Source organism: Macaca mulatta, chromosome 17, assembly GCF_049350105.2.
Source record: "Macaca mulatta isolate MMU2019108-1 chromosome 17, T2T-MMU8v2.0, whole genome shotgun sequence".
Taxonomy (NCBI): Eukaryota; Metazoa; Chordata; class Mammalia; order Primates; family Cercopithecidae; genus Macaca; species Macaca mulatta.
The window spans coordinates 13,051,735-13,075,629 of record NC_133422.1 but is presented as its reverse complement, the minus strand read 5'-3'; the positions used below and the strand labels follow the sequence as shown (position 1 = coordinate 13,075,629).

At 39.9% G+C, this 23,895-nt stretch overlaps 1 protein-coding gene and 1 long non-coding RNA gene across 8 annotated transcripts in view; one reads left to right on the top strand and one right to left on the bottom strand.

Moving 5' to 3' along the window:
- The window catches only part of STARD13 (StAR related lipid transfer domain containing 13), a 558,426-nt gene that overhangs the window by 361,803 nt on the left and 172,728 nt on the right, over positions 1-23,895 (top strand). For 2 of the 7 annotated variants that reach the window (XM_015120866.3, XM_077973672.1), the window contains exon 1: positions 1,672-1,957. The exons of 4 other annotated variants lie outside the window; for them this stretch is intronic. In XM_015120866.3, the coding sequence (XP_014976352.3) occupies positions 1,789-1,957 (169 nt within the window). In that variant the 5' untranslated portion in view covers positions 1,672-1,788. 7 annotated transcript variants of the gene reach the window in all.
- LOC144336268 (uncharacterized) lies at positions 6,043-19,630 on the bottom strand. The gene is made up of 2 exons (XR_013407895.1): positions 17,623-19,630; positions 6,043-6,850 (listed from the first exon to the last, which is right to left on the bottom strand). It is a non-coding gene; the product is annotated as an uncharacterized LOC144336268 (long non-coding RNA).

Below are 23,895 nucleotides of genomic sequence, written 5' to 3'. Positions count from 1 at the left end.
ATATGCATACAGAAGACCAAATGTTGTGTAACCATCCAAAGAGGCTGACAATTACCAACTACCTGACATAGGAGGCAACTGTCACATGCTGGGCCCCAGAGATCTTTCTTAACTTGTTTATTTACATAGTGGGACAATTACACAAGAGGAGCTGCTTCTCAGAATCAGGCTAGCAACAATTCCCTCAGGGAAAGTTGTTAAGGCTTATGGGCCTCAGAGAGCCAGCGTAAGAAGAATCGAAGCCCTAATTTAAATTCTGTTAAACTTTTAATTTGGAAATAATTTAGAAATAATTTCTCATTATTAGACTATAAATTCCCAGCCAGGTTATGTTTCAGTTTGAGTCAGCCAATGTAGAAGCAACTTGGTCATATACTTTTTTTTTTTAATCAGAGAACTTTATTCATTCGGCCCCAGGCTCAGAATTCGATAACATGTTTTCTGTGGACTTTTTCTCTTCACATCAAACAATGTTAAAGAAGAAAAACAGGGAAAAATCATAATGACATATATATGTGTGTGTATATATATATATATGTGTATGTATATATATATATACATATATATATATACACACACACACACACTCAGATATGGCCAAACTGAATTACTAGCAGTTTGCTTAAACCATACACTCTGGTTCTGGATCTGCATACATGGGCACCTAGAGTCTCTTGCAAAGCCCTCCCCAGCCTCTGCCTATCAGAATTCTCCCCATTTTCAAAAGCCTATCCAAATGTCTCTTTCTCCATCTGGCTTGCAATCATCGCCCCAGTCAAAAATAATATTGCTCACCTAGCATTGTGTTTGCGTCCTTTTTGAGGCATATATATGGCCTCATGTTAGAAGCTTTTGTATAACTTCTCAGTGGATCCTTATCAGGTTGATGACAGTATCTTTGAAGTATCTTTGCAACTTCTGCAGTGATTCTTGTCTTAAATGATTCAGTGTCTTAAATGTGATAGGCACTTTCTAAGTATTTTACCTGTAGGTGATTAAAAATTGGGGAAGTAGAGAAATCAAAGAGGAACGGATGCTTAATACCTAACACGTGTGTACTTCGCCTCTCTGCGTCTTATCTGTAAGAGCCTCCAATTCCCATCACGTGAGGGTCAGGATCTGTGGTATATTCACTCCTGGTGTGAAAGCCCTTGAAGTTTGTTTTTCACTGGGAAAGATTTTATTTGAGTTGTTTCTTGATAATGAAGCGTGGTGGTTTACGCTCAGCTGTTGATCCTTGTTTGAAGTAGGTTTTTTTTTTTTTTTTTTTTTTAATTTAAGAGATTTACCAGTTCCATCTTTTACCTGGCTGCAGCTGCCCTGTAGAAAGCGAAGGAGCTTTCTCTAATTTTTGACAGCCTGAAAAGTTTCCTGAGCCCTGAACTTGTTTGTCTTCTACTGTTTTGCCCGTCCCTCTCTCTTTTTCTTTTAACTCTTTTAGTGAGGGCTGCTTTTGGGTGCTTCGTCAGCTCTGAGGCACGTCAAATACGTGTATTTCGCTTTCAGCATTGTGTGAGGGACCCTGGCGGCTGGAACTGCCTCTGCTCGGGGCTTAGGGCTGACTGCGAACGTTCCCATTTTCCCCTCTTCCTCTCATTGGTTCCCGAGGTCACGTGAGGGCCCCGGGGGTTGGAATTCTGAGTTGTGGCTTTGGCACTCCTTTTTCTTTTTAAAAATCGCTGGGTCTGTTGAGCTGTCCTGGGCTGGGTGCCTTGCTCTTTGACTGAGACTGGAGACAGACGGGAACAGCCACAGGCAGACTGAGGTGACAATAGGAAATCTGCTGAGATGTTCAGTCAGGTGCCCAGGACCCCAGCCTCAGGCTGCTACTACCTAAATTCCATGACACCTGAGGGCCAGGAGATGTACTTGCGATTTGATCAGACTACAAGACGCTCTCCTTACAGGATGAGTCGGATTCTAGCACGCCATCAGCTAGTGACTAAAATTCAACAAGGTGAGTGGCCGGCAGTGGAAGGCTGTTGCTCATTCTGATTTCTGTTGGCTCTATTTCATGCTAACCCAGTTTTTTGGTTTTGTTTTCACTTTATAACATATGGATTTCTATGCCACACTACCCGTAACTTTGAAAAATAACTTCAGGCTGAAGTTTTCAGCAAACAGGACAGTTCTTAGCTGCCACATAGCTCAACATAAAGTGCCCAAAAGACTTCACGGTGGGACAGTGAATCATAAATTCCAAAACTTACATGTGTCTACAGAACAGATGAGAACTGTTACTCAGTGTGTATCTTAGGAGCTTTTCTGCAGTTTCCTCACACTGTGTCACATTTAGAATGTGGACACTTGTTTATTTCATTTGAGAGGGGCGGGGGACTAATGTCCACCCTGCCCGGAGTATTTCGAACATCCTTAGTGAAGAGGAGGAAAGCAAGAATTCTCTTCTAAAGGCCATCAGGCTAAGCACTAGAATCGCATTCTCTTCCTGTTTGTATGTTTATGTCAGCAGTTGCCACAGACATGTTAATATTGTTTTTCTGGTAAAGAATTAAGGTGTTTGTTGATCTCAAAACAAAATCCCGTAACCTGCACGCAAAACTCCAGCTTCCTATTGCAAAGAGAAGAGAATATTGAGTATAGGCTGCTTGATATTCTTTTTATTCTCAGCCCCCCAAAATACCAGTCTAGAAGTCTGGACATTACTAAAATTTAGCAGTCTAAAAAAAAAAATTTTTTTAAACATGCTCCTTATAAGGTGTATCAGTAGAAAGCAGAAAGATGAACATTCCTGAGAAGCCCCTAACACATATGTTTACAATCAGTTAATGATCACCCTCCTTCTAGACTACAAAAAGAAATTATTATATTGGTGCTAAATAAGTTAACCAGGAATTTTTAGAGCTATTATAAAAATACAGTTTCCACTTAAATAAATGAGTTTAAGATTATATTGAATATTAGAGAGGAAGTTGGGGTTTGTAATCATGAAAATCTTATTGTAATGTTTCCAAAAAGAACAATATGTATTCTAGTGGGCAGCATTTGATGAGATTGTTTCCTTGGAAATTAGGATTTGTTTGTAAAGGTTCAGGAACTAGTTATGTGTGAAGGATGCTGGTCCTTCCTACATGCTGGTCTGATTTCAGGAAGGATATTATGTCATTCCATAAACTCTGTGTGCAGGTCTTGATTGAATAGAAACAAAAGTAATTATTTCCCTGTGGCTTGATTTAAAAATACTTTGGGCTTAGAATAAAAACCAGCTCCACTTTGGTTGTAGAAATTTCTGATCATGGTGCTTTTCCAAATGCCATCATCTTTATGTACACCGAGGCTTAATGATGCTCTATCATCTACAAGATATAAATGTTCTTCAGCATGCGTATCATATTAGAAATATTGCGTAGAACTAGCTGAAATTGCTTTGCAAACCTCCTTAGATGTATTTACAATATTTGATTTTATTTAAATATTATGTTCTTTTTGGAATGAGGGTTATTTTTCCATTCAAGATTTGAAGTTATGAACACATGCACTGTCATTGAACGTGCCCTGTCACACAGACATACGGGCACCCTCAGTTTATGTTTCATTTTTGTCTAATTAGATGATTTGAGGATTCCGTCTTTTCTATACTGGGCAATGGAGTGTTTGAAGTCAATGAATGCCTAACACTTAAAACTGACAGTAAAGATCACAGGGAAGCAACAAAGATTTCCAACAGTCTAGTGATTCAGAAATCATTATGTGTTAACATCATACAGCTCTTTAGTAAGACAATGAGAAAGCAATGCAAAACAATTTTATTGAGTTTACTGAATTAGAAGATTGGTTTACTGTAATAGCAGAGAATGTGGATTAAACAGTTACAGCATACCAAAATCATTATAGATAATTTTTTTTATTATGCCCATTTTACAGATGAGAAAACAGAGGCACACAGAGTTCAAGTATCTTATCCAAGGTCACCCAGTAAGAACTGGTACTTGAATACAGCTTGACAGTTCATGCTCTGCAATACGCTAGACTATTTTTCAGTTTTTATAATGAGTGCTAAAGTACTGAACCTATGATTGAGTTTTGGATTATATAGTATACTAGAGACTTTTTAGACTCTTCTACTCAGGATACAGCAATACACTATATTATAGGATCAGAATTGGTCACTCATTATGAAATTTCGTGTCAGGTTGTATTTCTCTAGTGCAAGCAAAGTGCTAAATGTTTTATTCTCTTTAAACAGTTACTACCCAATAACACAGGATGTCAAGTTATTTTTACTAACAGCTTTGTTTTCTTTGTGTTTTTGAGACAGAGTCTTACTCCGTCACCCAGGCTGGGGTGCAGTGGTGCGATCATAGTTCACTGCAGCCTTGACCTCCTGGGCTCAAGCGATCCTTCTATCTCAGCCTCTTCAGTAGCTGAGACTTACAGGTGTGTGACACCATGCCTGGCTAATTTTTTAAATTTTTTTTGTAGAGACAGGGTCTCACTATATTGCACAGACTGGTCTCGAACTCCTGGGCTCAAGTGATCCTCCCAAAGTGCAGGGATTACAGATGTGAGCCATTGTGCCGTGCCACTAACAGCTTTTAATCATTCCATTAATCACATGCAAATAAATTAATGGCAGCATTATTTTCTGTAGTTGACAGGTTAGTATCTTAAAGTGACAGCCACATCACTAGAATTGTTTGCATTATTCTGCTTTAGATCTTTAAGATTTAGCATTATGTTAATTTTATTTAAGACGTCATTACTTATAATTTCTCATGGTTGTTGGGAACAGTGGAAACGAGTAAGTTGCTCCCCACTGACCTCATTATAGTGAGATAATCATTGAATGGCGTGCACATGATTCAATAGCAGATACACTCATGGGGAGGAAAAACAAGGAAGAGAAATAAAGGAATCTTTGATGATGCATAGAATCAGAATTCATTACCCAAACCCAGGATGAATCTCAACTTGCTCATCTTCGGCTACACATCAAAACATACATGCATCATTTCTCTGGCCTGTTTTTTAGTTCTGGGGTTACAAATTCATTTCAAGAGAGAGGAGATGTTTAAAAGAGAGTGTTGTTTTGAAGAGTGAAAGTTTATCGTAAGTCATACTGCCCATAATCCATACCCCACATTCTTGCTTGAATCAATAGGGAAATTGTTGTAGAGAGAGAGAATGGAAATAATAATGGTCCTTATTTGCCTCACTAACTGGCGCTTGGGAGTGGATAGGAGAGAGGATGCTGGGGGTGGTGAAAGACTGTGTTAGGCCAAGGAAAGGAAGGATTGGATTTTTTTCTATTTTTTTTTATTTTGGTAAAATACACAATACATTAATTTTGCCATCTTAACCATTTTTAAATGTATGGTTCAGTGGTATTAAATACGTTCATAATTCATAATGTCCAACCATCACCACCAGCCATCTCCAGAACTCTTTTCATCTTGCAAAACTGAAACTCCATACCCGTTAAACAAGAATTCCTCATTCCTCCCTCCTCTCGGCCTTTGGCAACCACCATTCAACTTTCTGTCTCTATGAATCTGACTACTTTAAGTACCTCATGTAAGTGAAATCATACAATGATTGACTTTGTGTGACTGGCTTATTTCACTTTGTTCAATGTCTTTGAGGTTCATCCATGTTATAGCACATGGCAGGATTGCCTTCCTTTTTAAGGCTGGATAATATTCCATTGTATATATATACTACATTTCACTTTCTGTTTTTTTGTTAGTAGACCTCTTAATGGGTGTGAGGTGGGAGAATTGGATTTCTATGTCATTATTTGATGGTTTTGATTTATTGGTTCTATGTCATTATTTGGTGGTTTTGATTTAGTGCAACATGACGGATGCACCATGTTTAAAGTCTACACACACACACACACACACATATTTGGAAAACCCAAATGTAAGCAGAAACATAAATGTGATTACTTGCTTTGTGAAATAACTTATCACACTATTACACTTTTTATTTTATTTTAAATGCTTAGGAAACAGCATAATCCGGATTGCAGTCAAGTCCGCTGAAGTAGGATAAGGAGACAGGGACCCAGGCTCTGTATAGATGCTCCTTCGCTCCTTTACAGTGTTGAGTTCCAGAGCTTTACTGGACCTTTGGTTTTCGATGAGAAAGTGAAGTGGATGGACTATGATTGCTCAAGTTTATTCTGTGTCTCATGTTCTGGAATTCTCTCTGTGGTTAAGTCAGCAACTCTTTGAACAGGATTGTAGAAAGCAGGGGAACATAAACCTAACATACTAGAACCTAAAAAGGCAACAGAGCGGCTTTATTATGTGGAATGTATCAGTGGCTTACAATTGTTCTACAATTTCTTAAGAAAATGGTAAAGCAGAAATTAGGTTTTTGTTCTACCTTCGCCACTAATTTATTGTGTGATCTGAGAGAAGTCACAGCTTCTCTAGACCTCTTTCCCTTCTTCCATTAAATAAAGGATTTGGATTAAAGAGTCTCTGAAGTCCCCATCATCTCTACAATTCTAGGATTCTGCAATCGCAGGACCTACCTTAAGACTAAGGCAATGCTTATTTACATTTTCCTTATTACATCATTCAGCATATACCTGGACATGCTTCCTTGTAACCTATGTAATGCTTTCATTAATATCGATGTAATAGGAATGTTAGGAAGTTCGGTCTTGTGGACTATTTAAATGTCGGTATAACTATACTTATACAGAAACTTGTAAACATCCTTCTTTCTCCAAAATCCAGGCCTGTAAAGTGGAGTTATCTTGATGCCTGACCTATAGCAAGGATTGCAGGGACTGAAGAAAGTCCATGTGTGTGCCTCTTACCTCACAATACAACCGCTTTCTTTTCTTGATAGAAAATGTGGAAAGTAGAAAGTTTCACTACTGGGCCGGGCGCGGTGGCTCAAGCCTGTAATCCCAGCACTTTGGGAGGCCAAGACGGGCGGATCACGAGGTCAGGAGATCGAGACCATCCTGGCTAACACGGTGAAACTCCGTCTCTACTAAAAAATACAAAAAAACTAGCCGGGCATGGTGGCGGTCGCCTGTAGTCCCAGCTACTCGGAGGCTGAGGCAGGAGAATGGCGTGAACCCGGGAGGCGGAGCTTGCAGTGAGCTGAGATCCGGCCACTGCACTCCAGCCTGGGCGACAGAGCGAGACTCCGTCTCAAAAAAAAAAAAAAAAAAAAAGACAGTTTCACTACTGGGAAACTAGTGAAAGTTAGACTCTCATTTGAGTTGCCATTCTATCTGAGGCTATTTTTAAGTAGATATAGCACCTGATTTGAACTCAACTAGAATGGGATATACTGCCTTTTAAAAATTTCCTCAGGGAATGCCAGTGGGCATGAGTGATGTATTCCCCCTCATTACTATGTCAGAAGGCATCTTGGGAATTTGCCCAACCTAAGTGGTGAACATGGCCCATCCCCATGGCCTATACCCCCAGCAACTGGGTAATGTCAGCCTAAATTAAACAATCATTTGTTCTTTTGGAATTGCCCTTTCTCTATGTTTAGTACTTTCTTACCCGACTGCTTTCAAACCTGGAGGATGAATGCGCTGGCAGAAAGACAGATGGAACACAGGAAGCAGCCTGAGAATGCATCAGTCATGTATTGCTCAAGTTCTGTCTGTTTTTTTTTTAAAGAGTGGCAACTGTCATAAATTCACATTTCATGAATCAGAGCCTCTTTCTACTCTGTGTTGGTGTTTGGAGGGCCTGTACAGAAAGGATACTGTTTAACCAAAATTACAGGAAAATCTGCTAAGTGAATTAAATGAACTAACTTTGAATAACATTTTAAAAATTACTACATAGTAAAACTGTAAGAAGTCAAGAAATGAGTACTGGGAGGAAATTAACAAAAGGACAATATGCTTGTAAACATATAAAACTTGAGAGTTTAACTTTAACCAAGTTGTAGGTTCAATAGCTACACATCATTGCTTTATAACTCATACATTGGCCAGGGTGGCCAATCCATTGGAGTTGCCTGGAGCAGCACATGACACAGTAGCACGGGGTGTACAGAGATGGGTATTTGCCTTGTGCCTTCTTCTGTGCCAGTCTTCCAGGAGTTCCTCTGTTGGCAGAATGTTGAAACTTCTGTTGCTCAGATGCAGGCAGTTACCAAATTTGGATTCTGTAACTTTAGCTTAAGTGAATAAAGATTCATTTTTTTAAATGTCTTTCTCTCTCCCACCTTCCCCAATCATCAGTGCATTAGTTCTTAGGAAATTTTGGATAATGGTCAGCTCTTATAATGCAGAATTCCTCATTTCATTAGCAAATTAATCAAGGACACAGATAGAAACACAAGTTAGAAAAAACAGTCACTACTAGTGGTCTTAGCAGTATCAATTGATGACCCAAAACAAATTTAAAAAGAGAACAAATGATAAGTGAGTTTTGGCAAAACTCTTATATAAAGGGACATAAATAGATGGAGATTTAGTAGAGACATGTCATTAACAAGAATATACACTTGCTCTGTGTTTCATTAGCTATGACAACAGGGTAGTGAGGCAATCAAGAAGACTCAAGAAGATAAGAGAACCTGACCATGAATTGCATGCTAGATATTTGAATGAACTAAAGATCATATAAAAAGTATTTGCTGTCTCCCTAGGAGCAATTGAAATATGATTTTGGTATGGGGAAAGATACTACATATTAATTTACATTCCACCTCATAACCTAGAGGATTTGATGTCATTTATAGAAGAATATATAACTAAAGATTGCAAAAAGATAAATCTGATGAAAAGAGAAATGTTGGCCAATTAATGAGGTAAAACTAGGAAGATATATTACATGGAAATATAAAATGTAAGGCTTTGAATAATTAGCAAAAATGAGCTGCAAATTTGGCTTGATCTTCCCTGATCTAAGCAAAGAGGAAAACACAACCAAGGGAAGTTTTTCCCTGTTCATAAGGTAAGAACTTACTAGCCAAGCTTTTCCTGGAAATTGCTCTTTGGGAGAATTTTCTCCCAAGAACTTGACCTATGAGAGGAATTTCTTATACAAATCTCATAAAGGTAACACTGCAAGCTATAGTGAATGGTGCCTTCAACCACTCCTACTGTGAATTCAGTAGTGAGTCTCGTTTCTTATAACATCCTGCAGTGAAAGTGGGGGCATCACAATAAATTGTAGTCCAGTAGAAATAGAAATATTTGGGTGTGGGTGGGTGGGTAAAAACAAGAGGTCAGGTATGCAGTCTTCGGATTCTCTGTCTTAACCTAGAAATAGCATGGAGATTATCCACAGGCAATTTCTATTAGTCTGCTTCGCAGAACACTAGGCCCATTAGACAGATATTCAAGGGAGAAAACATTTCTGTGGTTAAGTCATTTTGGGAAACGCTACTTTCCCTTTCCCCTGGAAATTCAGACTTATGAAAGGCTCAGGAAAATCTGGCACAAAGTAGTTTAACTGTGTTTAAACTGGTATATTTCATCTTGAAAACACTTTTCACAGGATACTGGGAAGTCACATATTGCAAAACCAGCTTTCCCTGGGGAACACATTTTGGAAATGCTGATCTAGGAGAGTACGTGGCCTATGCTTCCTTCAGATAATTTTCTCTGAATATACTTCTTGCATAGATTTGGCAGTAGATACTTTGAAGTTGTGTTTTGGAGAGTAACATCGCAAGTATTCTATGTTTTCCAAAAAGGCCAGCCACAAATACTTTAAAAGTCAACTGAGTAAAGGCAAGATGACCATCTTTTTATGAAAATTAACAACCACATAAAGATTCTGTTTTGGGTAGGCAGAACAGAAAGCTGAGTCGGTATACAGGCAGAGTTAATAATTATAACATCAAGAATACAACCATTCCTCAAATAACTCTACAAGATAGGTACTGTTGAGCCAGAAGGAAGAAATTACTGCCTTCTAGCTTTGTCTTACCATGATATAGTTGAAGTCCTTGGTGAGGTCCAAATGGTTCTAACATTACTGTAGCTAATTCAGGATTTTCCATTACTGCTAGGAAGTGGAATCATGCCCCACAGGAAAGAAGCAAAAAACTCTTCAGAAGTCTCACATTCTCCTTTGCCATAGGTGACATGGGATATGGACTCACTGAAGCTCAGGCACTGATGAGTGGCTCCGAGAATTGCTGAATTCATGGTCCAAAAAATATCTTTGGTTGTATAAAAGCTCTCCTAGTATGACAAAAAGAAGTGAATGAAGTAAAATTATGTAGATAATTCTAATTAGTAAAATCTGCTTGCTTTAGTTATAGCGGCAACTTATCAATTTCCAGGAAGTCCACAAATATATTCTTAAGATGTTTTTCCTCCTGTTGGCAAAGAGATACGCATTAGCATTCACATTATGAATGATGCTTCTGGAGAGAAATTCACACAATATCCAAAAGCTCCAAGAGAATGCATAGGAAATTACCATACTGGCTAGCCCAAACCACCACACTGTGAATTCACACAAGACCATGGTGGTCATTCTGGACTGGTACAGTCTAGGGCAGGACCGAGTACCCTGAAAATTTATATACTAACGTTTGAAAAGACATGAATTCTCTCTCTCTCTCTCTCTTTTTTTTTTCCAGAAGGTTAAGTTCTATAATAATCTAAATGGAGAACTTGGAAAATAACTTCAAAATTACAGAAAATGCTAATGCTGTTAGCAAAAGAAAATCAATAGAAATAGATCTAGTGTCTGGCTAGACTGTCAAATGATTTCCCTCACACAGCATAGGAATCCTGAGAATTTTAAAGGTCTGACAGAGGCAGAGCTGACTAAAATACCAATGATTTGTGTTGCTTTGCCTCCTAGCAGTTGGATAAAACACAAGGGCGAAACAATGCAGAAAGATTGGAAAGGAACTTGGCAGTCACCAAGTACCTAATTTACATGTCAGGATTTCGAGCTGAAGTAGGCATTCTCTTCCTGCATTCCAACTCTCCCCTTCCTGCTTCATTCTGAAAATCATACATATGGATGGCGGGAACGTTTGATTAGTATTCAATCTCTATGAGCAAACGGTAGCATTTCCTATACATTTATATTCACCAAATGACACACTGGATTCAAAAAGTATGTATAGTCATAAGATCACATTTTCCTCTGAGAGTTATACTACCCTGAAATTATGTATAATATTTAAAATTACTATAAGAAATAAGAATGATTGACAAATCCTGCAGTAATGATATTCCAACCATTCTCACTCAAATAGACTGGAGTTCTTATTTGAGAAAATTAAAGAATATTCTCCAGATGCTTTGAGGGACACAACACGTTTCCCACTACATGCATTTCTCAAAATAGAGCATGAAGTCCATCGCAAGGCCCTTACTGTCTGGACTTCTGTAAACCCATGCATTATGTTTAACAGGTTCTTAATCATCAAACCACCTTCATTTTTACCACTGGTCTCTTTCAGATAGGAAAGTCTACTGACCTCCTTCCCTGAAAATTTGGATCCTCATGTTAGCATTCCATCCCACTTGCTGTACTTTTAGGTGGAAGGTCTAAGGCAGACAAAACTGCTTAAATATTTTTATCACTGACTTCCTAGAAGAAGGAGGAAAAAATCTTGGCAAGAAGAAGGGAAATCAGTCTTGAAGAATATCTTGAAGAGACCTGCAAGGGAATTCCACTGACTGTGTTCATTATCTATTGGTCCCCATACTGAGTGGAATTTTTATGTGTTATCATTGGCCAGGGTGGCCAATCCATTGGCGTTGCCTGGAGCAGTACGTGACACAGTAGCACGGGGTATACAGAGGTGGGTATTTGCCTTGTGCCTTCTTTTGTGCCAGTCTTCCAGGAGTTACTCTGTTGGCAGAATGTTGAAACTTCTGTCGTTCTTAGGAGCAAATAATTGAAACATGTTGGTTGAATTTCAAGACACCTTTTCTTCTCTTTTACAAATAGCCCTGTGATTACAAATAGCTTTGATTCCTGTGGAATCAAGAATGTCTCAGGGATGTTGTCCATCAATCCAAACTCCAAACTTTCTATAACTCTAATTTAGAGGGCTTTGGAGTCGTGTACACTTGAATTTGAACTCTAGCTCTACATCATCCCCATAGAGTGACCTTGGACGAGTCACTTAATGCTTCTTAGCTTTTGTTCCCCTGTGGGTAAAATGGCATTAATAAGAGCAACTATCTCAGTTATTGAAAGGATTAAACGAGAGACTATAATCAAACACAGATCACAGTGTCTGGCACATACTAAGTGCTCAATTTAAGACAAAATGATTATTAAACATCCATGTACATATGACCCTTCAAACTGCTGAATCATCAACTGAAGAGTGAATTATGTTTGAGTAAGTTACACACTCTGTATCATGTTTACTATGACAGACATACATAATGCCACATTTTTTGTGTGTGTCCTCAACAAGGTCTTCCAGAAAATTTGAAACAAAAGAGGTTTTTTTTTTTCTTAAACCGTAATGAAAACCATTGCCTTTTCCAATTGTGGTTTCCTATGGATAGCAATTGCTCTCTCTCAAGTTGCCCTGAACTGGCCTGAAATGGTGGGTTTAGGCCAGTCTTCAGGTCCTACAGATAAATAGTAAAGCGCGTTGAACTTTACCTTGTAGCAGTGAAAGACAGTTCTTGGCAGAAAGTGTTCCTAGCTCTCGGAATCACTTGGTGGTAAAGGCTAAGCTGAGAGGGCAGGAGTGCTGGAGGAAAGGGGCTGTGCCTCACATTAAACTGAAGGGCTGGGAGGTTCTTGGTGGGGCTAAGGGAGTGGGAACGAAGTCTGAGGCAAACATCATTAATTGCTAATAGATGGGACATTTGGGCTTAAAACTGTATTCCTTAGAACTCAGATATCTGTTTAACAGCCATCTTTTCAAAGCAATCCGATATCTATTTTTGTTCCTCCAGTGATGGCAGCGGGAGGCCACCAAACCCAGGGTGGGGTGATCTTGGATAAGTCACCTAAGTCTTCCAGATCTACGTTTTCTCTTCCATATGAGAGATGAACGGATCAGTCTGTAACTGAGGTTCTGGAAAGCCAATTTGCACAAAGGCTAGTGCTACATTCGTCATGGAAAGCAACTTAAAAATTATAAAACATGCTAATGCTTTGAATGACTGCCTTAGTTTGCTGGGGCTGCAGTAATAAAGTACCGGAGACTGGGTGACTTAATCCCAAAAATATGCTTCACAATTCTGGAGGTTGGAAGTTGAGAACAACGTGCCGGCAGGATTGGTTCCTTTGGAGGCCTCTCTCCTGGACTTGCTGACAGCTGCCTTCTTGCAGTCTTCACCTGGTCTTCCTTCCGTGTGTGTCTGTGTCTTCATCTCCTCTTGTAAAGACACCAGTCATACTGGATTGGGGCCCACCCATATGATCTAATTTTATCTTAATGACCTCTATAAGGGCCCTATCTTCAAATATACTCACACTCTAAGGTATTGCAAGCAAGGACTTCAACACATGAATTATAGGGAGATGCAGTTCATCCATTACATGAATCAAATATTTCCCAATTTTATTTGTTACATCAAAAAAAAAAAAAGGGGGAGACTGATGTTTATGATATGCCTCTGCTTACCAGCATTGTGCTGGTCGCTTCCTTGTTTTTGTCTTATTCAACACTCGTAACAGCCCTCCCTTGAAGATCGATATTAGTATCTACCTGTTTTCAGCATAGGATACTGAGAAAACGTTCATCAAAAGCTGAAAGAAAATGAATGAAAGAATAAGAATATATCTTTAACAAAATCTGAACTCCTCTCTCAAATTCTTGTGATTTTTCTAAACTGAGGTTAACTTTGAGATCTTTGTTAATTTTGTAAACCTTTCCAGCTTTACATGTCTTTGTGGAGAGAAATAGAGAAAAAGTGCTGTACAATGCATGTAAATTTTCTAATGCCCACTTGACAACTTCAAAACTAAGCTCTCGTACTAATTCAAACAAATTATTCAAGAAACTTTAATTGCCCATTTCCTCTAAGGATTTCATTCCTTTTGATTGAGGAATATGCTTCATATCTGTTGAATTCTTCAGCTATGAAAGACTGCCTACAAATCTGATCACTATCAATTTGTTGAAATTTATTCTTAGAGTTTAATGGACTAAAATCTTAACAGTTAAACATTGTGGATTCTTTTCCTTTATTTATTTTATGGAATATGTATACTCTTAAGTCTTCCTCTATTTAGAAATTCTTCCAGAAAGAATAGAAACATCCTTTAGTACAGTTTTGTACATCATAAGTTACATGTTAATCTTGAGCCTTGCAAAAACCTTGTTTTGTAGGATGAAATATTGGTTGTCTGCATATGGTATCTTGGAAACCCTGAAAAGCGATTTGTCGTATTAATTCCTTCACCAGTGTACTGCATAACACTTTGTGGAGCAATTCCACATGCATTGTCATTTTGAAGATATGTCCAATGAAATTATAGTCGTGTATTAGGAATCTCTGTCCTCTGAAATCTCTCAGAGAACTGAAAAATGCATAGGCAAGTTTTCCTACTTTGACATGTTTCTGATTTCATTTTCCTGAATTATTCCTTTGGAACCGAGTTTTGTTGTATGGAAAAACACATTTATCCAAGAGGGCGCTATCAATAAGTGGAGACTGACTTGATACAATAAGGAAACTTGGCAGCATGCAGCTGCAGTTGTAAAACATTAACTGGTAAAAGAGCGATTGTTTCGGAGTCCAGTTTTTCCTCCTCCCCAACCCCCATTTAGAGTAAAATTACTTCCTCACCTCCCAATTGATAATTGCATTTCTGCCAAAGTCATTAGATTTCTGCTGGTTTCCCGTGGTTTTCTTCTGTCACTTTTGCCTCCTTCTCTATGTTTGGTTACCTTAGCAGAGCTGGCCCTGGACACTGTAGCTTCCATTCTGTGAGGTTTATTGCTTTGTTAGATAATGCCAGGAATGACGTTGAGTTGAGACAAGTTCTTTTCAGATCATTAACTGTCAGTCACCTTTCCTTCAGGCTGCTTGAATCTGTGCAGCTGTACCCAGAGGCCCAGGCCATGCCTCTGGCTATGGGAGAATATTTCCACTGAATTACCCGTGAAAAGACTCAGGGTTTGTCATGGACAGGCAGGTTGTCAGCAGAGTTTGTTAACCTTTAAGATGTACTTAGATGAAATGTTTGGGTCTGGATTGGTCATTTGACTTTTATATTTCTCACCACAATATTGGGCCTTTGAAATATTTACATTTTAAAAAGTAGTAACAATATACTTATGCAGGTTGAATATCCCTAATCAGAAAATTCAAAGTCTGAAACACTTCAGAATCTGAAACTTCTTGAGCACTGACATGACACTCAAAGGAAATGCCCATTGGATTATTTTGAATTTCGGATTTGGTGATTAAGGATGCTTAACCAGTATAATGCAAATATTCCAACATTTTTAGAAATCTCAAATCTGAAACACTTCTGGTGCCAAGCATTTCAGATAAGGTCTACTAAACCTGTAGCTACTTTTGTTGAGGACCTACTATGATGTACCAAGAACTATTTTCAGCACTACCTATATTATTATTTCATTTAATTTTCATAAAGACCTGAGAGTTAAGTTTACTCATCTGGAAAATAAACATAGTAAGAACTAACAGATGAGTAAACACATTCTCCAGGAGTTCAGTAAACTTTCCCAAAGTCACACAGTGAGTGGGAGGTGGAGCAGGGCTTTGTACTCAAGTCTGGACGATCTGGGAGCCCACGTTATTCTTAACTGTGTAACCCTGTCTTCTTCATAATTATAGGTAGCAGTGTTTACTTGGAACCAAGAAGTGTTTTTTTGTTTTTTTTAATTTGTATGTTTTATGGGGTTTTTTTTTTTTCATCATTATAGACCTGGTTGGTTCTCCCTTCCTCACCAACCCCTCATGTTGTCGGAGGACCTCAGTGTGCCACCAGCAGCAAAGCCGCGTGCTCATCCCATACTAACTACCCTCCCACTCCCCTCTTGAGGGCTGGCTGCTCTTTATCAAGAACTCTGCTTCCAAAGTAAATGTCCAAGGCATCAGGATTCCCAAGGGCAGGATCCAGCATGGTGCCTAACTTACCTGAGGTTCCTAAGTTCTACCTAAGGAATAGGCATCACCGAAAGTATGGAGTCTTCTTCCTGCAACCTCCTTTCTCTACTTCCAACCCTTCAAACTGCTGCCCTTCTTCCTAGAAAGTGCTGGGGTGGGATGCCCATTCTCCCCCAAGTTTTCCCAGGGCTCCCGGGGCCCACAGAGCTCAGGGGCTCTTGTGACTTCACAGTGGACTTTTCTGACACTAGGGAGTACAAGGAGTGAGGTGGGAATTGGGTGACACCTGTGTTGTTCTCTAGACAGCGGATCTGGAACTCAGCCGTCCTCCAGTGCAAGAAAAGTGTGTATTAAAGGAGGGTCCACATTTTCAGAGAGAAGTCTTGGGTGGAGATTTTTTTCTTCTGGATTTTACAAGTCTGTCCTCAGTCACAGCTGAGGCCTGTAGACCAGAATAGTTGCAGTTGTACTCTGCACTTGTTGCTAGCTAACAGTAGCCAGTCAGAAAAAAGTATCATGCTCTGCCAACTCCTGGTGTTTGTGAAATTTTGCCAGAAGCAAAACAGGATCAAAAATAACAAACAGACGTCCTCCCTGGCTTCTTGACTGCTATTTACATAAAGAGATTGATGAACTGACTGTGCTTGTGGGAGTGTGCGGGGAAGGGAATTTTTAAGGAGAAAAGGTTAATTTTGGGGTCCTTGGTTGCGTGTGATTTGAGGTTTTCTTCACTAATTGGGTTTCCAGAGACAACTTTTACTATAGATAGTGTTGCTTCTCCATTATAAGCAGACTAAACTATGGATAAGACAACCTGACATATGAATTACATGCAGCTATAAAACTTCCACAGGGAAAGAAAATGAACCTTGAAAACAAAGGAATAAGGAATAATATGAGCCTTAAGTGGAACACTTGTGTTCCCAGTAGAGGGAGAGACCTAATTTGTATGGCAAGCTCGGGAAATCTGGGTACAGGAGGCCTGGGTTCTCGAGCACGATTGTCCTAACGTAATCGTCGATATTTTTATTAACCTCTCATGTCTCAGTTTTTGAATCTATGAAATGGGAATAATATTAGCTCCTGCTATTCTGTAATATAATTGAGGAAAAAGTAATCAATGTGAAATCAATTCAAATGGAAAGCATGGTGCTCAGTTCTGGAGGGCCTGAGGGACACTGGCATCTGTTAGGGGTCACTAAGCTTGCCTGCATACAGGTGCCATATAAAGCCAGACCCAGCTCTTTGCTGTCCTCAGTTGCATCAAAATATAACCATATTTGCTTCTCTTCCTTGAATAATAATTCATATCACTCCTCAAGGATATGGGAATAATGTGCCACTCTGTGGTTTTTTGTTTTGTTTTGTTTGACACTGAGTCTCGCTCTGTTGCCCAGGCTAGAGTGCAATAGCGTGATCTCAGGTCACGCAACCTCTGCCTCCCAGGTTCAAGCAATTCTCCTGCCTCAGCCTCCCAAGTAGCTGGGATTACAGGCACCTGCCACCATACCCAGCTAATTTTTGTATTTTTAGTAGAGATGGGTTTTCACCAGGTTGGGCAGGCTGATCTCAAACTCCTGACCTCAGATGATCCACCCACCTCGGCCTCCCAAAGTGCTGGGATTACAGGCGTGAGCCACTGTGTCCAGCCTTGTTTTGTTTTTATTCGGTTCACAAACAGGCAACATCTACTTGACTAATTCTCAGCTTCACTTTAAATCTTCTTTTTATGTATTTGATGCACTGTGAGCGAATGTATATAATTAATTAGGGTCATTTTAAACTCTAGTTTTCCCTCTCATTTTTCTATCTTCTCATTTTTCACCTTCATTCTGAGTTGTCAAGAATTATATTTTGTATTTTTACTCAGCTAATAAATTTTGTTTCACCTTTAATAATTTCCCATCAGCAGGAGGAGAATAAAACCTTTTAAAGTGAAAGATACTGTGTCATAGACTGAGGGACTCTGACAAGTCCAAGTGTCGTAAGTCACAGCTTTCAAAGTTATGAATTTCCAAATGTCAGTTGGGCTTTCTGCCTAAGGCCATGATTTTGTGTGGCCGGCTATTCCTAGGCAGAAGAGCCTGGTGTGGGTGGCTAGCTGGAGGCTTCCAAGTACTTATTGTGGTCTCAGTGGGCTGTCAGACTCTGAAGAGACTTAAGGACCCTGATGTTACACATCCCACATTGCCTGATGAGGGATGCCAGGTGCTCCCCTGACATCCTACCTAGCACAGCATAAGCTGGAAAGTCTTAGAAAAGTAGGGTGAAAGTTGCCGGAAACACACACTTTATAAACATATTCCTTAATGTGTTTGAGTTTTGTTTGATAGTTTTGATATCAGCATTATTTTGTTTGCTTTATGTATTTGAGTATGCTGATTATAGTAGTTTTTAGGGAAAAGGGTAGTTACTAACCTGATACTTATGTGACAGTCTTCAAAAATTGGTAAACACCCTACCCATTTGGTCATGATTTGGAAAGTCTGGGTATCCTGACGTTTTTTTTTTTATCTCCTGAGTGGAGCTCGAGGGGAATGTGAATGAGGAGAGAAGGCACTTATGTGGCAGAGGAGTACCCAGCTCATGGAATGGCTTGTCAAAATTTTTGGCTGCAACAAAAACTTAGACTCTACGTTGACTTCTTTCTTACGCAAGAGGGTAAGACTAACGTCTCATGCCTCCAAACTTCCCAGCAGCCTTTGGGTTAGCAGAACACATTTCTCATTTATAGCTGGCTCTGCTCAGTGAACAACTACTTAAATAAATTACCGTGTTTTGTGATTGATGCTAATAGTTTGACGTGGAGTTATTAAGACTTCAGATCCTTGATTTATTAGAGAAAGAATCTTTCAGACGTTTCTTTTGTTGGGCTCTGAGAAGCTGTACATTTTCTGAAACTTGTAGTCGTAGAGGCCATGTTCGTTGCTCTAAAGCATGGCTTTGGCATTAGCTGGACCTAGGTTCAAATCTTAGTTCCACACTGATGCGCTGTGTGACCTTGAGTAAGTTCCATGAACTCTATAAGCCTATTTCCTCATCTAACATGGGAATAATAATAATAACAACAACATCTTCTGCCTACAGTTGATTTAAGAATAAGTGTTCTCACGCCTGCAAAGTGCTTATCACAGAGCCCGGCTCTTACTCAGGGCTCAATGTGTGTTACTCTAAAGGGAAAACAAAAAAAGGACATTAACAGTCAGCCACACAGCCAGTTCTGCTATGGATGAACTACTTATGGGGAAGATGAAAATACCCAAGCTTAGATAAATACATAAAGTGGAAGCTAAAGAACAGCCACAATCCTACTGGACCTGAAATGAGTGTTTAAAGTATCCTCAGAGGAAGAAAAAGTATGACAAGGGTAGCTCAGAAACTGTGCAATTTTAGCAGGGAGTTTTCTGAGCCAGGGTATTTACCTGTGAAAGCAGATACCTATCGAACTCTTGGTAGGATAGATAATATGTTTTGTCCTTAAACAAATGAGACCAACCGCCGGTTTGAACTTCGTCTCTAGCATGAAGTTGACAGAAGTTGTCTACTCTTAATATTTCAAGTCCGACTTCCCAAAATGAAGCATAGACTCTTTCAGACATTTGCCTTAGCAGTACAGCTAACAGGGAACTAATAATATGTGGTCCCAACTCCTCTCACAAGGTGTGGTGAGATAAGCCCAGAAGAAGCCTGGGACAGCACCCTTCACCCCACCCTCTAGTTCGCAGCCTGCTCCTGAGAAGGAAAGAGATGGCCCAGTAGCAGAGACAATGTATCTTCCATGGCCAGAATCTCCTCGGCTTCTTGTCAAAGACAGCCTTTTAAGTCTTCTGATCCAACTACGTTTTGCCAAACTCAAAACATTGGATCTTTTTTTTTTTTTTTTTTTTTTTTTTTTTTTTTTTTTTTGAGACGGAGTCTCGCTCTGCCGCCCAGGCTGGAGTGCAGTGGCCGGATCTCAGCTCACTGCAAGCTCCGCCTCCCGGGTTCCCGCCATTCTCCTGCCTCAGCCTCCCCAGTAGCTGGGACTACAGGCGCCCGCCACCTCGCCCGGCTAGTTTTTTGTATTTTTTAGTAGAGACGGGGTTTCACCGTGTCAGCCAGGATGGTCTCGATCTCCTGACCTTGTGATCCGCCCGCCATTGGATCTTGAATTTGTTGTAACCCCACTGGCTTACAGAAAATGAAGTGCATTTATTGTGTTTCTATTTCTGTACAGGGGAACCTAGTCATTCATTCACTCAATCGCTCACTCACAAGATTGTTCGTAAAATAGCTACTCTGTGTCAGGTGCTCTTAGGTCCTTGGGATATAACAACGCATTCAAATACAATCACAGCAGAGTTTGATGGGTGAACCTTAAACAGGCTCCGAGGAATGTCCGGTGTGGGGATGGATGTCTGTGTAGGGAGAGTGGAGGCACAGTGGAAGGGTTTCAGTTCTCACGATAGCTGTTGGGTTGTTGTTGTTGTTGGTTTAGGGTTTATTGTTCCATTGCTTCAGCTTCTATCCCTTTGTCAGAGAGTGTCCATGCCTGTCATTACTGGTGGGTTGAGCGAGGATTTCTTGTTAGCTGTCTGGGTAATCATGAGGTTATGACTTCATCAGTTTTTGCCCTTTTATGTGTCTTCCTTCGAATTTGAGTAGGTGTGTTCCAGTCTGGGAACATGGAACCCTCTCCCTTCTGTGAAAGTGTACTGTCCTTGAAAAACCAGGACCCACCCTCTACAGAGACGTTAGCTGTCTGCTGACACTGCTGCACTCAAGTTTGTGTTCCACCTGGAAGGATTACGATAAGATAGTGGTCAATTTCTCATGAATTCAACTTTAGCAACGTAGCAGTAACTTATCACAAATATTTAAGAGAGACTACATTTCAGAAACAGAGACCGCTTTTTCTGCGTCAGCTCTTCTATTGGAGAACCTAGCCTAGTCAGTATCTCAACAAATATTTGTTCAAAGCCAATTGTGTGCAAGATCTTTTCTGGGATTGCGTATGATGCAAAAATTATATAAAACATGATCACTGCCTTCAAGGAGATTATAAGTAAGTGTGATAAGACATATGAACTGTCATAAATGTTGACAAATCAAGGGAACATATGGCTTAGTGACTAACAGGCTATCAAAACGGGCACTCAGAAGTATGTGTAGGCAACAGAGTGGTAAAGTAAAGAGGGAAGACCACTGGGCCTGAGCCGTGGGAAGAAGCTGTGTTTCCACCAGGCAAAAATCACAGAGAGTTGTCCTAAGCAGGGCAACAGAATGAGTTGAAGAGTATGACTTGAGCAATTAAGAATATAGTCCACATTCAGTGACATGTGGCGGTTATAGGAAATACAGATGATAAGGTTGGAAAAAAAGTTTGAGGCCAGACTGCAGTGAATTTGAAATTTATTTGATAGGTAATAGGAAGCTCCTGAAGGCTTTTAAGTAGACCAGTAATAGGATACAAAGAGCAGCCTAGAAAGATGAATAAATAAACATGGGTTTGAAGTGGCCAGACTGAATGTAGAGAGGTAGTCATCGTGGTTGAGCGTGTATTTTGTGCAGGCCCTCCCTAAACATGATCAATAATTATGTCATATAATCCTCAGAAGAGGAAGTACCATTGATGTTGCCATTTTAAAGATTAAGAAATGGAAACCCAGAGAAGTTAAAGTCACTTGTTCCAGTTAAACCCAAATAACTAGCAGAGCCAGGAAGTGACCCCAAGGCTGTCTGTTGCTGTCTGTGTTCTTCCACAGCTCCAGGCTTCTCCTTGGAGTGGTTGTTGCTTCTGCTGCTGCTGCAGTTGCAGTAAGTACTCAGAAAAATACCATGAGGGATCAGGATCTTAACTATGGTGATAACGAAATTATAAACACAAGAGATAGCTCCATAACTTTTCAGGATGGAAAATGTTTATATGCCTTATAAAATTTTTATGTTTACAATTCCTAACATATCTCTTCATGTTCTTTCCCCACTCCCCATGATAAGAACCCATTAATTTGAATTTATTACTGTACCTTCTGCTTGAGATTTTTATTCTACTTCAAGACACCTCTTCAGTGATTTGTGTCATCAGTAACTCTTACTCAGCAAAGTCTGGGTCACCTTACAACAGAAATTTCACTGGAACTGCATACATTTTCTTCCTGCCTTTGGCATGACTAAAAATGTATTGAAAAGGAATAAATATAATCAACTACTAACATTGAATGAATTTAATATGATGGTAAGGGGATTTGAATTTTAAACTGCTAACATTATAGTTAGCTTGAACTATTTCATATTTTATAATTCTTAGAGTAAAATTTGCCCAAATACAACATAATTGAGTGCCTGATTTTAGAAATGTAAATAAACCAAAACACTAGTTAAATTGGTACATGTTGTCTGAAGTAGCTGTGAACCCCAAGATTAATTTGTAAAGAAACTCAATAAACAAATGTCCCTATAGGACACCTGTTCATATTGTTTATACCAAATTCCTAAGTGGTCAGTCAGCACCTTATCGAGAAGGAGATTTTCAAATGTGAACTCTTCCAGAAGTAAAGAGGTTTAAATATTTAATGAAGTAGGAAATTGCACGTATTTGCCTCAGGCAGCTGCCCTACTGATACTGAATAAAAAATACTCATATATTAGAGTATTTTATAAGAGCTATTAATATAGAGTTTAACTTCTCTACCTGAATTGTAGTTCAGATTCTGAATCTAGCTGCAGTTTAAATCCAAATTAAATGAGATGAGTAAGGAAGCTTCAGGAAACAGTTTGTGTGCTTCAAGGAGGAAGAAGCCAGCTTGGAGAACTGGCTCACTCTGAAAATGCACGAATGATCCTGAATGATCTCTGTGCTCATTAGCGCCCCTGCACACATTCTACTGTTCTCTCAGCACACTCTAGGCTCTTAACTCCCGTTTGGAAAGCAGTGTTTCACCATTTCCCTCAAATCCAGACCGCTTCTATTTTTCTTCATCAGGACAGGTTGTCTCTAGGAGTCAAGATGGGCAGAGGTTATGTTGAGTCAGCAGAGACTCTCTACTTGGCAGGTCATGGTCACAGCCATTCCTGTGACCTCTCCCAACATGCAAGAACTAGAGGTCACTGCCCAGCCTCTGAGTCAATGCCAGGTTGTTCTCTAGAACAGGCTGCTCCTGACCGAGTAACCAGCTCTGGAAGTTTCCAGCTTCTCAAAGGAGCCTTCTTCTTTGAAGGCTCCCACTTAGTGTTCTTGTCCCATATTTATATGTAAATGCAATTCTCTCTTTCCTGCTATCAAGCCTTTCTGTTCATGGTGGCATGGAAGAGGGCACAACCTCTGCAACCCTTCTGTGTGTCAAGAAAGACCTCTAGACTCTGCTGATGAAATACGTGACCCTGATCGCCTCTCCATGCCAATGGCAGACTCATTCCCTGGCTGTTTCTGACATTACTACCAGCTAAGCTAAACCAACAGGACCCAAATGCCCCAGGGAGCACATTGTTTGGACAATTAGTGGTTGAACTCCATGGAAGCGTGTTCCATGACTGTTGCTATGTAACAAACTGCCCCAAACTTAGTGGTATTCAACAACCATGTTATTATGCTCATGGATTCTGTGGGTCAGGAGTTTGGAAAAGACACAGTGGAGATGGCTTGTCTCTGTTCTTTGATGACTGTGACATGGGCTGGCAAGACCTGCAGGCTATGCCTGGCTCAGTGACTGGGTTCCGGGAACATCCGAAGCCTCTGGCACTTGCGTGACCGGCAGTGGATGCTGCCTCTCGGTCAGGACCTCAGTGAGACTGGCAGCTGGTGCATCTACATTTGTTCATGTGGTTGCCCAGGCTTCCTTCTTCCCCACATGGAGACTGCATCCCAAGAGTGAGCCAGGCAAAGTGTGTGACTTTTTATGATCTAGCCTTGGAAGTTGCCTCTTGTCACTTTT